General features: G+C 40.8%; 1 protein-coding gene across 7 annotated transcripts in view; it reads left to right on the top strand.

Moving 5' to 3' along the window:
• SMARCA2 (SWI/SNF related, matrix associated, actin dependent regulator of chromatin, subfamily a, member 2) overlaps positions 1 to 17,168 on the top strand; it is a 191,005-nt gene that overhangs the window by 54,844 nt on the left and 118,993 nt on the right. For all 7 annotated transcript variants that reach the window (XM_061200381.1, XM_061200378.1, XM_061200379.1 and 4 more), the window contains 5 exons: positions 1,123 to 1,249; positions 3,237 to 3,410; positions 4,530 to 4,703; positions 7,337 to 7,507; positions 15,551 to 15,604. In XM_061200381.1, the coding sequence (XP_061056364.1) occupies positions 1,123 to 1,249; positions 3,237 to 3,410; positions 4,530 to 4,703; positions 7,337 to 7,507; positions 15,551 to 15,604 (700 nt within the window). The remainder of the gene's footprint in view (positions 1 to 1,122; positions 1,250 to 3,236; positions 3,411 to 4,529; positions 4,704 to 7,336; positions 7,508 to 15,550; positions 15,605 to 17,168) is intronic.

Here is a 17,168-nt window from a genome sequence, read left to right on the forward strand (position 1 = left end):
CTTCAATAAAATGGTGCATTTACCTTGTAGAGGGGTGTGTGTGTTTATGTGTGCGTGTATGTGTGTGTGTGTGTGTGTGTGTGTGTGAGAGAGAGAGAGAGACAATTAAATTGTGCTTTAAATGCACCTAACTTAGTGTAGCTACTATTAGTTTAGTTTAACTTACTACCTTTTACTGTTCTTTCTTTGTCGAAATCTATTCCAAGACAGTTTTGCCCCAAATTTGGGGGCGGTCATTCTAAAAATAGATTTAGATGGCATGTAATTATTTGTAAGACTAGGATCCAGGTGAACCCTAAAACCAGTTTCTATGACTAACAGTAATAGTATCCCAAATGAATAAAGTAGGAAGTCTTTTATTTTCTCTTCTGCCTCTATTGTGAGGAAGTACCTATAGTTCTATTTTTTGATGATGTCCAGAATAAGACTCCCCGGCAGTCCTTTTCTGGAAACTCTTAGTTTTTAAAAACTGTTTGCTATTTACTGCTGCTCCAAACCTGATTTTTAAAAATGCCTAATTTGCCTTTTCTTTTCTCAAGCAAGCACTGCTTGCAGAGGAAATGGTTGTGGCTGGTAGCACGTTCTCTCTCTCTCTGAATGTTTTGGGTTGGCTGGTTTCTGTGGCCTCAGCACCTAAAACTGCTCTTGTTCACTCAGCTTTACTGGCTGTCATCGTCAGCATCTTGGCAAGGAGGGCAAATGGCCCCGTTGCCTTAGGACAGAACTAGAAGTTAGAAAGAGAACTCCGTTGTCTCAGCTCTGCACTCTGGTTGGCCAGGCGTTCGGGAGCAAGTCAGATTTTCCTGTCTCATTTTCTCTCTCTCTTCGGAGGGAGCCATGGGGCTTGACTTTCCTCCTAGATGTATTCTGAGCCTTCCTTCCTGGCTGTTAGAGAGAGGTTGTGAAGAAGGCCAAAGTGTTAAGTAATATAGCACCTGTCTGCATTAATGCAAAGGTAGCTTTTCTCTGTTTAACATCAGATAATCTAGTTGGGTATCAGAAATCGGCCGTCGTCAGTATCTGGAAGGTGAACTTAAACCTAAGGTTGTTGTCTATCATTTAAGACCAGACTGTAATGTATATTTCCACCTTCCCCCTCCCCCATTTTATTATCTCCGTTAGACTTCAGGCTCGCATAGCCCATAGGATACAGGAGCTGGAAAATCTCCCTGGCTCTTTGCCACCAGATTTACGAACCAAAGCAACTGTGGAACTGAAAGCACTTCGGTTACTGAATTTCCAGCGTCAGGTAATACCTTTTCCCCAGCACATCTGAGGTGCAGGAAATAAATATAATTGTTCCAGAGTGTGATCTGTGTGTTTCCTTAAGTCTGTTCAATATTGTTATAAAGATATAAACTTAGTAAAAGACTGTATCTTTTCGACCAGCAGCACAGAGCTAAAAGTAATGAAGACTAACTGCTTATTATTCTATTTTTCTCTTCTGTACATCAGAGACATTTTTTTCTTCCATATTATGGTTTCCAAAGTCAGAGTTATGGCATTTTGTTACTGTAGATGAAACCTTGAGAACAGATGGGATAGCTCATGTTTGCCTTTATGGTTTCAAAGAAAAAGAGGAAGGTGATAGATCAGAGCTTCTTTGTAAAGAGAAATGTAAAATCCTAGCCGTGACTATGAAAATCATTTTAACAGATACAAAAGCCACTCAACTAAATTAATAGCTCATTGTTTATAGAAATACATAAAACTGGTTTGTAACTGTTGATTATTCGTCAACACCTACTTTTGGAGCATTTCATCACATCAGACCCCCATATTTGACTAATCAGTGAATTTGTATCTCTTGTTCTTGCTATGGTCTTAGTAGTCACTGATTAAGAAAGGCTAGCATAGCGATCTATTTTATAATTGCTAAATCAGTAGGAGACTAGTGGAATGAAGTAGAGCTAATTTTCACTTTGGCGAGTTTTGCCTTCTGGACTCCAAAGCTTCAGGTCCCCTGGTCGTCACACAGCGGCATTTAGCCAAAGGGGAAAAGGAATGCTTCCTCGCCAGTCAGACGGGCTTGTTTGGTGAAGGTCTCGGGGCATGCAAAATGAATAATTAATGACTGAAAGTAGTTTGGAAGTACTGAATTACATGACTTGGTCTATTGGAGGATGTGAGTAAAATCACAAGGCCAACCCTCTTGCTATTGTCATATGAACTTGGAAATACGTTTTGCCTTGTTGGTTATAATATTACAAGAGGGGCATCGTGGTGGCTGGCGGCTACTTGACCGTAGGTTTGTGAGAGTAGATTAGAGCTTAAATTAAAAACAAAAAAAGAAAGGAAAAAAAAAAAAAAGAAAAAACTTTCTGCGCTCCATTTGCTTCTTTCTTACAGGTAACTTCATAAAATGCCTTGATAAGCTGTTTAATAAAATTTTGTTAAATGAGTATTTTCAGGAATAAGATTATATTCAAATTAGTTTCACTATGCTGGATTCTGATTGGTTTCTGATTTTTGCTTCATATTATTGAAAAATCTGTTATCTGTGAAGTTTTCCAATGAAATTAGCTGTAATGGATGCTGATTTCAGATTCAGTCGAATTGCTATTTTAGTGCATGTTTCCACCCCCCACCTTTTACCACCACGTAACATACAATATGAATGAAATACTGTATTTCTGATCTAAAAGAAGTCCATAATACAGTAAAAAAAAAAATTAAGTATCTTGCAAAGAATATCATTGTTAGGAGTGGGAGGAAGCCCAAACTAGTATTTCCCATCTTTTATATGAGACGATGAATTAGCACTGTTTGCATATCTGCAGCTACTTCACATGAGCAGGAAGTAATTCTTCTATTCTTTTTTGCCCAGCATTGTTCACGTTAATCTTTAAGCACAAAGAGAAAGTTAGCATGGCACTTAAAATGAAGTAAAAAAATGTAAAAAGCTTATTAACTAATTAATATCATTAGGATAATTAAATAGAGTGAATCAATTTATTTAAAAGCCAAGACATCCTCTACTTACTTACTGATTTATTTTCTTTACTGTTAACAGTGCCGTACTTGCTTCCTCTCTGAATTTTTTGGAAAGAAAACTTAGAGCATCTTTGAACATACCATATACATTCAGCATGATGTAGTCCCTTTGTTTACTAAAAGGCCAACTGTGATGGAGAAACTCAGGGAGTCACCATTCGGCTCCACTAAATGGAGGGCAGGGGACGACGGGGGTCTGGCCTCCGTCTGGGGAGGTGTTCTAACTGCTCCCCTCTTGACAGCTGAGACAGGAGGTAGTGGCCTGCATGCGACGGGACACGACCCTGGAGACGGCCCTCAACTCCAAAGCATACAAACGGAGCAAGCGCCAGACCCTGAGGGAAGCCCGCATGACGGAGAAGCTGGAAAAGCAGCAGAAGATCGAGCAGGAGAGGAAGCGTCGGCAGAAGCACCAGGTACCTGGGCCTGGGCTCTGGGTGCCCCGCCGTCGACAGAGATGCTGACCGAGAAACTGGGCGGAGTCAGAACCACTGAAAAATGGACAGCTGTGGGCAGTGGGGACATCACAGAGAGGATCCTGGGAGCTTACGTAGTCCAACCACACCATTTCATAGATGAGGAAGCCTAGGCCCAGCCAGAGTGGTAGGTGACCTCCGCAAGGACACGCGAACGGTCAGTACAGGATAAGGGGGTGGGGGTGGGGGACCCTGCTTTCTGAGTTCCGATCAGGTGTCATATTCAAAACCCCATGGGATGCTGCTGACTGGGTAGGCACAGGCGGGTTTCCTAGAACAAAGTCCTGGGGAAGAGGGAACTTGGAAAGAAGAGGGCAAACAGTTATTTTTATCACAGATATAAATATAGTATCCTGGGCTTTTCAAGGGCCCAGTTGAAGGTTTCACAGGGGCAGATATTTTAAAACATTCCTTTCTAGGGATTTGGAGATATTTTGATGTAGGATTTGATCTCGTGTTGTAATCCTGTGAATTTTACTTGTTTTTCTGTGCTCAATTTAGTGCCTTGATTTAAGTTTTGTTTTGAAAAGTGTTGGACTTAAGTGTAAATAAGGTTATAAGTTTCCCCTTCTTTATTTAAAAAGTGGATACAAAAGATGTATGGCAATTTTAGCTTCCCATAAAACTTTTTTTGAGGGACAATTCTAAGGTATTTAAGTGAGAGCAGAAGAAACGCTACTTTTGTAACGCGCTTCTCACTGGGAACACCCGTCTCCCTGAGGTTTATCTGGGAGTGATTTGCTTTAAATTCTATCATCACTCTTTTGTAGGTCTCTCTCAACCTTTGATCTTTCCATTTTCACGTGGCCACACCCTCAAGGCCGGGGAGGCTTCTCTTCCACCGGCTGGCACCAAAACAAACTTTGAGAGGTCATCTTTCCCACCACCACGTAGCCCACACCTCAGCTATGGAGACACACCAGGGCACCTGTCGCAAAATAGATTCTAGTCCCCCATGGCTGTTCAATGCACAGAGTTTCCCTGGACTATGTTGAAACCTCAAATGACATCGGGAACTGAATTTTAAGCCTTCTCTTCTCCCCGCTTTGGATCCCTTAGGAATACCTGAACAGTATTTTGCAACATGCAAAAGATTTTAAGGAGTACCATCGGTCTGTGGCCGGGAAGATCCAGAAGCTTTCCAAAGCGGTGGCCACTTGGCACGCCAACACTGAAAGGGAACAGAAGAAGGAGACCGAGCGGATCGAAAAGGAGAGAATGCGGAGATTGATGGTAAGGGGCCTGCCTACAGGAACCCAGGAAAATGCTCCCCTCACAGCCATCTACACTGAGAATGTTAAACATGCTGTAGTAGAAGGAGAGAGTAAAAGCTGCTTATCAAATATACTAATCCGTTCCTTTGAACTTCACAGGGATGGAGTAAAAATATCTTCCCTTTCCTAGACAGTGCAGTGCCACAAATCTCGGGCCACCACTGATGAGTATAGTGTGTCCATGTCCTAGGGTGGCACTGTTATTCCGATGATAGCTTTTTACATAAGGGCAGGTAACTATATTTTGCAGGAGTTTTGATCCCCAGACCTGGAAGGACGGAAACGGCAGTTCTTTTTAAAGTGCTGCCTCTTTGAGACTAATGACACAAGTTGTTTTGAATGAATATCTCATGAAGTTGTGTCTTGGAATCTAAGAAGTTCTCTTTTTTTGAAGCCGCTGGTGCTTCAAAATTCTGGCAGAAATTTTTCTCTAGCAGTTTAAAAAGTGATTTTTAAGTTAATTTTGAAAAGTTGCCTTTTTGATTATAGCCGTGTTATTGTCAAAGGCTATTCATGGGTCATTTCATTTCCACTGTTACTTTTTAATGGATATATGAACACAGAAGGAATTGGTTTATATCACTGGCCTGCGTATTTGAGTTTATTGGCCATTTATTTTTGGAATCGGGCCTCAGAGCACACCGTGGATTTTAGAAAAGTGTGTGTAATGTATATTGATAGGAGACCTGCAGATTCTATCTGGGATGTAATGCCTGGGTATTGGATGAAGATAAAATCATTAGCCTCAACCCATAATTATGTCCCTGGAAAATTCCAAATGACCTAGTCTTCCTGGCTGGTATTACGGTTTGCGTTTTTTTGTCACTAATTTTTTTGGATTTCGGAGAGTGAACACCATATTTTAAAAGGCTCTGTGTCCGGGGTCTACTAAATCTTACCACCTTCTCCTGCCTCCCTCTCGTTTTTTGGGAGGGAGGGGACTAAGAGATGGCTAACTAGCTGGGGAGACCATTTTATAGTAGTTTGAGCAGGGAGCAGTCAAATTTGTCTGATTCAACTGAAGTGAAACTATATTAGAACTTCAGTAACAGATTGGCTTGACACTAATGATTAGGCATTTGCAAATCATTAATTTTCGCAATTAAATGATGGAATATACAGATAACAGAGACACTGAAGTTTTTTTTTTTATCATTCTTTCTTCAAGTGAGATCAACCATAACCAAAAGCAATTACAGTTATAATAGCATTTGAGGTTCATGCTCATCCACGGGGCAGACAGCAGCCAGACGGAGTGACGAGGCTGCTGTCACTCGGGCAAATGCTGGAGGGACACCCCTGGACTGAAAAACCTAAGCTTCTCTGTAAGCAGCTGCCTCTTAAAGATTTTGCAGTCTGTCCCTTTTATCCTGCATCACGTGAGGAAGATATCTTTGAGATGTCCTTTTATTGGGATGTATAAAAAGATCTCTCTGGAAATGACCCAGAGGGCATCAGTTTTTATTGCATTTAACCTCATAATGTTGCTTAACAGGAGGTAGAAGTGGGAAGTACTGTGTCTGTTTTATGGCTCAGCACTATTAGGCTTCCGGTGCTAATGACTTGTCTCCAGTCATCTGGGCCCATCATGCAGTGCCGACCTGTGACCCAAATCCCTCCCAATGTGACCTTTCCTATCAGCCACATTTTTAATAAATTTATTTATTTATTTATTTTTGGCTGTGTTGGGTCTTCGTGGCTGAGCGCGGGCTTTCTCTAGTTGCGGCGAGTGGGGGTTACTCTTGGTTGTGGTGCCCGGGCTTCTGATTGCGGTGGCTTCTCTTTGTTGCGGAGCACGGCCTCTAGGCGCGCGGGCTTCAGTAGTTGAGGCATGCGGGCTCAGTAGTTGTGGCACATGGGCTTAGTTGCTCCGCGGCATGTGGGATCTTCCCAGACCAGGGCTCGAACCCGTGTCCCCTGCGTTGGCAGGCAGATTCTTAACCACTGCGCCACCAGGGAAGTCCTTGTAATGCTTTTAAGTATAAGAAGTTATTTGTTCAAAGCCTATTCAGTTCCTTGCCTCTGGAAGTACTTATTGAAATATTTATGAATGAAAAGCTATTATGTCTGGAATTTGCTTCGGGACAATCCAGTTTGGGATTGCAGGGAGGAGGTGGGGGAAGGGCTACAACGAAACAAACGGGAGTCATGGGGAGTTAATTTTTGTTGCTTGGTGTTGGTTATATGAGAGATTATACTACCTTCTCTACTTTTGATTATATTTGACACTTCCCAAAATATGAAGTTAAGAATAAGTTTCAGATGGTGAATCCTCAAATTTTAACACTTTTTGCGCAGTTAAAGAAACACAAAAGAATGAAAAGTTGGCTCAGAGTGCTTGATCACACCACATAAATAGCGTGGTTATGTGTGTTGACCTTGCCGTGAACTCTGGTATCCCAGGACGTAGGCATCGTACCTCCATGTGTTCCCCAGTCCCAGACAGGGTGCGAGAACTCGGGCGGCTGGAATCATACGGTTTGCTGCGCGCACCACCGAAGTTCAGACCATCAAGGGGGGAGGGATGAGTGGGAAAAGGTGTCGTCCGCAAACTTTTATCATGTTCTGATCACGCTCTTCTTTCCTTAATAGGCTGAAGATGAAGAGGGCTATAGGAAACTGATCGATCAAAAGAAAGATAGGCGTTTAGCGTACCTTTTGCAGCAGACCGATGAGTATGTGGCCAACCTGACTAATCTGGTTTGGGAACACAAGCAAGCCCAGGCGGCCAAAGAGAAGAAGAAGAGGAGGAGGAAGAGGAAGGTGAGCTCCTGAGTGGCTGTGGCTGAGCTGGGGAATGTGTGGTCGCCGACCAGTTTTAGGCACGTCTTGCCCTTTAATGAGTACTTCCTACTACACTAATGGGAGACTTAGATGATTGTATTGCAAACATTGCTGATATAAATGGGTTGATGTACTAGGTGTCCTAGGCAACATATTGGAGATGGGGGCATGATGGACAGGATGTATATTTGGTTCGTATTTCCACTGTTTCACACAGTATTCAGAAACTAAGTACACACGGTCGGTAGGAAAAGGAAAACCATGGGCACAAAGAAATGTTTGCTCAAGTGCAATGCCAGCGAGGCAGGGGACTGCTGAGTTAAGAAACTGGAGTGAAAATGAAGACGAAAATGCTGTGTTCAGATTGAAAGGAGCCAGAGGAAGATGGAAGAGATAGCTTTGGGATACTTTTAGAACATATTTCAGCCTGTTTCTTTGGACAGACAGCGATGCCAAGATTGTTCACTTAGTTCAGCTGCCCCAGTTTTACACTAAGGTAAATGTGCAAGTCAGGGTTTTAGGTCATTACAGAAAACAGTAAATAGTCTTATGTAAAATAATCCAATTTATCATGAGAAACGAAGGGTAAGATTTAGAATCTCTACTCTGCGGATACTATATCTCAATTCAAGGGTAACCTGCTTGCCTTTGAAGACCTGTAAATATAGAGCCTCTTTGAAGCTTAAGTAGTCTGCTAATATAGTTCTCGGTGGATATTTTGTTTTCACGGTCAGTTCTGATTGACCCAGGTATAAACATCAACAGGAAGTCTTCGTTAGAATTGTGAAGATTGAGGATTGGTAGCATTTAATCATTTCTTCTCTGCACTGAATAATTGAACAAAATGTTTTTCAAAAAAATAATTAATTTCATGGCTCCTGAATTCTCATACCTGTTTCATAATTAAGGAGGAGGAATAAGTGATTGAAAAGGCGCCTTCTGCACCTGATTTCTTTAGTATAAGATAGCTTCCCTTATTGTGAAGGTGAACAAGGGATGAGTCAGGGCTTGCATTTAGACATTTCTTTGGTGAGGAATACCTCATTTTCTTGTCAAGGTCGCGTTATAGACTTTGCAAAATTCCAGCTCCCAATTTCTGACTTAAAGTTGGCACATGGCAAGCAGATAACAGTTCTGTCATATTCCATAGGTGGACCCCATGAAATGGCCATTTTAGTTCTTCCTGATCCTGAGGCATATTTTGCAGAGACTGTCACAAAAAGGTCACTGTTAGTGTTTTTAGTACTACCGTTCGTAGTCTGTGTTTCTTTGTGATTAAAAGCTAATGGCTCAGGTATGAGCTAATGGCTTTTAATTAATGGATTGCTGCAATAGTATTAGATTGTTATATCATCGTAGGCAAAGAAAGATACATAATTGAGTTGTAATGATTATGCCTTTATTTTTATGCTAATCTGTACAGAGCAGGAACCTGTCAGTATTTTTCATGATGCTACCAACACTGCATCATCTATAGGTTGACTCTCTACCTCAAACTCTTGCTTTCAGGTTTGCTAATAGCACTTATTCTTTCTGTTTCATGTATTTGCTCAGCAAATATTAACTGAACACTTACTATGATCTAGGCAGGATGCTAGATGCTGGGGGAGAGAGAGTGCAAGTGGTGAGGAAAAGCACTCTTGCCCTCTTAATTAATTAGAGAGAGAGACAGACAGACATTAATCAAATATGCACCCGAGTATATAATTATAAACTCTAATGAATGCTGTGAAGGAAGGCGGGGAGTAGAACTGGGGCCTGGTTTCCTGGCAAACGAATAACAGGTACCCAAGCGACTCCAGTCTGCCTGGTGGCTTTATCTGGGCATCTTCCGCTGATGAGCTCACATGATGGAATGTGCAGAATTAGTAGTTTATTAGCAGCCCTCTCCGTCTTCCGTGGCATGCTCTCGGGATGCCTCGCATCTGAGCTCCCCCTGCCCTCAGCAGGACCAAGGAAATCAGGCCGTATTTCCTTCCTGAGCCATCTTGCTGGGAGACCTTGGGTAAAGAAAGGACAAAAAGAAACTGGGCTCCTTCCTAGTCCTTCCTGAAAACTGTCTCACGGGGTTTTAAGACTTAGTTCAGAGTGAGTTACCCAATTTTAGATGTACCTTAATTCAAGTGCAAAGAAAATGGATGCTTTCAAAAGCTGATTATTTGACACTCTGGATTACCTGGAGTTCTTCTCCCCTCCATTAGAGTGAATGATTGCTAGAGTTGTTTGTTCCAGCTTCTCTGTCAGGGAGGGAACCTGCATGCGGACACTTAAAAATTCTGTGCTGTCCCTTTCAGCATTTCCCATAGAAGTGAATATCATGCTGTACCTATCTGCAGGTTTTGTTTTGCTTTTTTTTCTAATTAAGTGAGGCATCCCTAAATCTTTGTTTTGAGAAAGCTTCTTTACTCAGTGAGCTAATAGCATTGAACTGGTGGCAACACTTGTAGGACAAGATACAGGTAACTTCAAAACTGTGCAGTCAAAGATAAGTATGGTGGACCTTGCAGTTTAATTGGAAAAGGGCTACTTTTTTACTCTTTGTTAAACTAGTGTATCATTTTTTAAGGAATTGCCCTGGTGTAGCAGAGAAGGCCTTTTTCTTTCTTGGGGAGTTGATCAGGTTTACTTGGTGTTAGTGAATAATAGAGTGGGTTTCCTTTAACCTCTCAGGACCTTGCTTAGTTTTTCTCTTCTCACCATTAGAGCCGCTTCTATGAAGTATATTTATAAATCATTCTGAAACTTCTCGATCTCAACCTGGCCTTCCATTAATGCCCTTGAAGTGGAAGACAAAGAAATAAGCTCTATGTATCTACTTAAGTGTTAGAGGAGGAATAATTTTTCAAGTATTGAAATATCTAATTAGGTGACAGCAGTCTCTGCAGTGTGACAAGGTGAATACACTGTTACGGGTACTTAGCATGACCTGGAGGTCTCCATCCTCTGCCATGCGAGTTCTCTTATATCTACTGGGGGACCCCAGGTTGAAATGGCGTTGTGCACAAATAGGATTGAACGTGCTAACTTATGAAATTGGATTACTGTCTAAAGCACGTTGGTACGCAATCTCTTAAATTCGTAACTGCATAAGAAAACATAGAATACTAATTTGCTGTTATTCCCTTGTAGGATATTTCATTAAGAGATCTATTACCCAGTGCTTCAGTCTCTTGATCTGTAAGAAGGTGATAGGAACAGGACCTATAGCCTAGATTTGTTGTGAGGATCACATAGGAAAGTTTATCTAAAGCACTTAGAACACTCCCTGGGACATAGTAAGTGCTCAGTAAATATTAGTTATTTTATCAATCAATTCTGTGGTATAGATGTAGGATCATGATTGTTGAAATGTGGTTATATTTTTTCTGAAAATGAAATCTTCTTTTTCCCCTTACTGTATGTTCTCTGTAGTGTTGAGAAAATAAATGGCTACCATTTTTTTCTAGGTGAGGATCAATTAGATATTATTAGATAGAATGTCTTTTAAGACAACGACAGGCTCCTTGGCTGTTGAGGCCTGCAGTGGGAAATGAGGATTTCTTATTTTTGGCAGACTCTGCTTCCCTCTTCCTCCCCAGATCCTACAAAGAGAATTTTCTAATTATTTGGCCTCTAATATCCAAACAATAAGATATTTCTTACAGAGATTTAGGGTATGTCTTTCCTTAAGCTGTGGTTGGGAGCCCATGCCAGCCCCCTGCCCCCAAACCTACTGCTGAAAAGTCTGGTCATTTAAGAGGTTCAGCTTCCCCAGCTATTGACTTCAGGCCAAAAATAAAGTATAAAGTATTTAATCCCCTTCCCCCAAATCTTTCACTGGGGTGTATACCAACAGAACTACACCCTTGGTATTTATTGTGACATTTCTTGGAAACCCATGATACTAATGAGAACATAGAGAATCCATGGGGGAGTGCTGTGTCAAATGTCTTTTTCATCATGGTCTTTCTTTCTGAAACTTATTCTATTCTCTTTCTCTCTCATCAAACACGGTTTACACGTGAATCTGTGATGTTTTGGAGGGGGGACCTTTCTGGCATAGTGTATTGATCAATATGGTGATAGGAAATGTGTTTTTCTTTTTCTTTTAGATAGCCAACAATTAGAGAAAAGCCCCTTGGTATAATTTTCAGTGAAAAGAGCATCAAATGCAAAGTAGTAATGTTATTGAGGCATTTATTTTAAATTCAAGTTACTCTCCAGTCCTTCTCAATTCTTTTGTCTCTTTTCCCCAAAGATGATTAGCTTATTGCAGTTTTCCTCCACAAGGAGATTTTTGTAGGTGAAAGAATGGTTCTAAGGCAATTCTGGGCATTTGAGTGTAGTGACTATTGTAAAGGTAGGTGACCACAATGCCATGATGGTTAGATTTATTTGATAAGTTCAGTGTCAAAATGGGTGAAACCAGAAATTTGGATCAAAGTCCAGCTTAACTGGATTGACCAGTTACTTGAGTCAAAATGTTGGAATTGGTTTTCTCTGCAAGGCACAACTTAAGTAGCCTGTTAATTTGATATTCTTGGGTATTTTTTTATTGCCTGATCACCTATCTGAATGCTCACAGGTCCTCTTAAGTGACAGTAAAAATAACCCAAGTGATTTCTGAAAATCTTAGGTTTCCCTCGAAGCAGAATGAGTCTTTAAGATGCCAACACATTTGAATGATGTTTCAGCATATTATAACAACACCTGCTGGGGGATAAACTGTGTTCACTTTATAATATAGATTGTAAAATATTTGGTACAAAGCTGTTTTCTTTACAGAGTGAGGCTGTGTCCTGTGTTGTGGTAATCTGCATAAAGTACCCCACTGAGGCCCGTTTTCTTGAATTCAGCTTCCACAGGGTTTTCATGTTTGGGGATTCCTTTCCCTCCTCACCGTGTTGTTGATTATTTTATACAGTCTCTGCAAGGAAAGTGGATAGCTGTGCACATAGCTTTGTTCATGACCATTCCTAAAGGAAGGGTATGAATTGACATCAGCCTTAACCGGGAAGCCAAATTGTCTTTCGTTAGGAGTAATTTGCTTCACATCCCATTCCATAATTACATTCCTCCCTCCCCGCCCCCCCCATGAGGGTAATTAGTTCTCAACTTTTTGTGGGTAGGAAGAAGCCAGTACAGAGTTCCTTATTCCTGATTAGTGGATGAACTGCAGTCGGTTTTGTTTTTTTGTGTTTGTTTTAATCAGTGGAAATAAGCTCAGGCATCAGCCGGCAATATTGATAGGATGTGTTTGCAGTCACGTGCTACAGATTCACTGTATATGAAACTCTCTCAGGCAGCCGTGGCCACATCAGCCGCAAGCCATCCCACCAGGTGCTCAGAGTCTGTCCCAGGTTACTCCAATATCGCAGTACCGGTCACAATCTGTTTGGAGTTGGTCTTGAGCAACACACAAAGGGAATTTTGGCAGGGGAAGAGAATCGAGGGTTAAGCACTTGTTTGATGTGAGAATGTGGATTTCTGAAAGCATACCAACCAGAGATTGTCCCCAAACTGAAGGAATTCAAAGCATGATGGGAGAACTTGATACCTCTTGCTATAGAGTAGACTGCCATCTGGCTTCCATCTCCTAGAATGACATAGCCGAACCGGGTATAAGTGCAGGGCACGCAAGGGAAGTCTCATAGAGCACCAGTTCAGTGAGGAATGTGTGTGCTCTTAACTCTTTTATGACTTGCACATATATTGTCACCTAATTAAAATAATGATATCGATTGCATGTATGCTAAGTGGAAAGTGTTGTTCTTGGTGCATTCATTCATTCATCCTTCAAATATTTATTTAGTGCCTTTTAAGTGCCAGGACCCCTTGTAGGTGTGGGAATACATGAGTGAACAAAACAGACAGAAATCCCTGACTTCGTAACCTTATGAAGCAGTTTTCAGACAGTGCTATAGCCAGTTTTATATAGACATAAAAGAATAGCCCTCGGACTATCATTGATTCTTTTACATTGTGGAAATTAACACTCTCAGTGGATATTACATGTAACATTGGATTGTACGTCTTGAAATAGTGATCCAGTCCTGCAGCAGCCCCATGAGGTAGGGACCGCTACTGTCCCTGTTTTACAGAAGAGGGAACCAAGACACAGAGACTTGCTCGAGATCATACAGCTAAGTACTCTTGCACTTAGTGACAGAGCTGGCATTCAAACGCAGTTCATCTAATTCCAGAGCCAACTTTCTTAAGTCTGATATTACATTGCTTCTCAAATTTGATACCAGATAGAAATTTAAATATTAGTTTAGAGGATTTTAAGTAATGGAAAGGCCTGATTATGAGGCAGTTTTTAGATAGCACCCTATCTAGTCTATAACATATTCACAGAAGAGTATTCTTCAGAATAGTTTTGATTCTGTTATTTATGGTCCTTCAAGCTTTTTAATGTACTATTCATTGAAACAGTGATCCAGTTCCACTAGCTAGATATTGGAAATTGGCTTATTCATGGTCTCATCTGATTTTCTTTGTTGGCCAAATTTGTAGCTAATTTCTGATTTGTATGGAAAGAATGGTGGGATTAATTGACTTTCTCCCGTTAATTAAAAGAGTTGCCTGAATATAGTGCCTGAGAATTCCAAAAATGAAATCTTCAGGGAGGCTGGTAGCAGGGATGGTTCCTTTTCTGAGCCTTTCTGCCACTGTTCTCTGGATCCCTAGCCCAGACATAGGGATGCTTTTCCATGATGGTCATTTCTTTTGAGCTTGTAAATATTTTCAGTTTGGGGTAGCATAAATAGAAAATTAAATTCTTGGGAAATCATAACCAAGGAGAACATTTCATTTCCTACTCTTTGGTAGAAGTGCTACATTTTTTATGCCTTGTGCTTTGGCATACCTATATACATGTATTTTTTGCAAGAAAATTATCAAACAACTTTAAAATTTCAGACATTTACGGGAACTGCCCTTCTTCAGTATGGACAAAAGGCTGGATTTTCAACACTAAACATTTTCTGTAAAAGCTGTTTTGTCAAGAGACAACTGAGTTATTTTCAAGGGAAGCAAAAATGTATTACACAATCAATGCCTTAAGTAACAAAGTGGAGTTAATATTGATTCTGTATCATTATGTATATTTTTAATTAACTAAAGAGCCCAGGGGAGGAAAGCTCATTTTCTTAAATGTCTTGATAAAGGAAATGACTAAAGTTTGTTTGTTTGTTTGTTTTTCTTCTAATCACACCACACAGAATAACTTTAAAATAAGGATTCTGTAAAAGTGATGTTAAGGATTTCACTTGTCGAAGAGGTCGTTATAAATGTAAGAAATTTTAGACTATTTTGTGTTTCTTGCAGATGAGGCTCTCTCTGTCTCTCTTGGGTATGTACAAAATGTGACATAATCCTAGCTTTTCATTTAGGCTGCCTTTGAGGCACATAAAGGTTAATGGGCTAAGATATTGGAATATTTAAGAAATGGAGGATGACAGAATTTTTCATGAGATCACAGTGTCTGCATCAAATTTCCCCATATACCCACTGTGGAAATACTGTATATTATGAAAGCCAATTAGGTAGAATGATAAAAATTCAGAGAACTCACAGAGTTTTGTATGATTTTGTATTTTTATCACCCAAGAGCGGTTCAGAATTCATTCTTGAGGGGACATTTTTAGAAAACTTGCTAAGGGAATGGGAAAATTGAGCCGATTACGTCAGGATTTGTCTTCATAGTGCCAAACACAAGGACATTTGGGATTCTGACCTCTGTCCCGATGCTGCCACATCTTAAGCTGTTGGGGTCCTGGAAGACACAGTCCACCCATCTCTAGTGGGCCAGGCCTGAGTCACACCTGGCTTTTGCTGACTCCCTGCAAGTTGCCAATAAAGTACGCAGTTTGTCTTGTCTCAGAGAGTGAAGAGAAACACAAAGAAAAGGCATTAATTCCTAAGCTTTGTTGGATGATGATAAGCAGTAATGAATTACTGTTATATACCACCAAGTTGCCATGAGGTCCTTCCTGTACCCACTTTCTTGGTTTACACGTAACATTTGACATTGTTTTGCAGAAGGCTGAAGAGAATGCGGAGGGGGAGGAGTCTGCCCTGGGACCAGATGGAGAGGTAAGGGATTTTGCATCCATTTCTGCTGTGTTCTGTTGAATGGTACCCTGCCATACCTTGCTGCACCATTCTCTGTGTATACTGATTTTATTTTGTGCTCTGCTATTCATTTTTTTTAACATCTTCATTGGAGTATAATTGCTTTACAATGGTGTATTAGTTTCTGCTTTACAACAAAGTGAATCAGCTATACATATACATATATCCCCATATCTCCTCCCTCTTGCATCTCCCTCCCACCCTCCTTATCCCACCCCTCTAGGTGGTCACAAAGCACCGAGCTGATCTCCCTGTGTTGTGTGGCTGCTTCCCACTAGCTATCTATTTTACATTTGGTAGTGTATATATGTCCATGCCACTCTCTCACTTCGTCCCAGCTTCCCCTTCCCCTACCCTGTGTCCTCAAGTCCATTCTCTACATCTGCGTCTTTATTCCTGTCCTGCCCCTAGGTTCTTCAGAACCTTTTTTTTTTTTTTTTAGATTCCATATATATGTGTTAGCATATGGTATTTGTTTATCTCTTTCTTTTTTTTTTTTTTAACATCTTTATTAGAGTATAATTGCTTTACAATGGTGTGTTAGTTTCTGCTTTATAACAAAGTGAATCAGTTATACATATACATATGTTCCCTCTTCATCTCGCTCCCCCCCACCCTCCCTATCCCACCCTTCTAGGTGGTCACAAAGCACCGAGCTGATCTCCCTGTGCTATGCGGCTGCTTCCCACTAGCTATCTATTTTACATTTGGTAGTGTATATATGTCCATGCCACCCTCTCACTTTGTCACAGCTTACCCTTCCCCCTCCCCATGTCCTCAAGTCCATTCTCGAGTAGGTCTGTGTCTTGCCCCTAGGTTCTTCATGACCATTTTTTTTTTCTTAGATTCCATATATATGTGTTAGCATACAGTATTCGTTTATCTCTTTCTGACTGACTTCACTCTGTATGACAGACTCTAGGTCCATCCACCTCACTGCAAATAACTCAATTTCATTTCTTTTTATGGCTGAGTAATATTCCATTGTATATATGTGCCACATCTTCTTTATCCATTCATCTGTCGATGGACACTTAGGTTGCTTCCATGTCCTGGCTATTGTAAATAGAGCTGCAATGAACATTGTGGTACATGACTCTTTTTGAATTATGGTTCTCTCAGGGTATATGCCCAGTAGTGGGATTGCTGGGTCGTATGGTAATTCTATTTTTAGTTTTTTAAGGAACCTCCATACTGTTCTCCATAGCAGCTGTATCAATTTACATTCCCACCAACAGTGCAAGAGGGTTGCCTTTTCTCCACATCCTCTCCAGCATTTATTGTTTCTAGATTTTTTGATGATGGCCATTCTGACCGGTGTGAGGTGATACCTCATTGTAGTTTTGATTTGCATTTCTCTAATGATTAGTGATGTTAAGCATTCTTTCATGTGTTTGTTGGCAATCTGTCTATCTTCTTTGGAGAAATGTCTGTTTAGGTCTTCTGCCCATTTTTGGATTGGGTTGTTTGTTTTTTTGATATTGAGTTGCATGAGCTGCTTGTAAATTTTGGAGATTTATCCTTT

The sequence above is a fragment of the Eubalaena glacialis genome, chromosome 9, assembly GCF_028564815.1.
Source record: "Eubalaena glacialis isolate mEubGla1 chromosome 9, mEubGla1.1.hap2.+ XY, whole genome shotgun sequence".
Lineage (NCBI taxonomy): Eukaryota > Metazoa > Chordata > Mammalia > Artiodactyla > Balaenidae > Eubalaena > Eubalaena glacialis.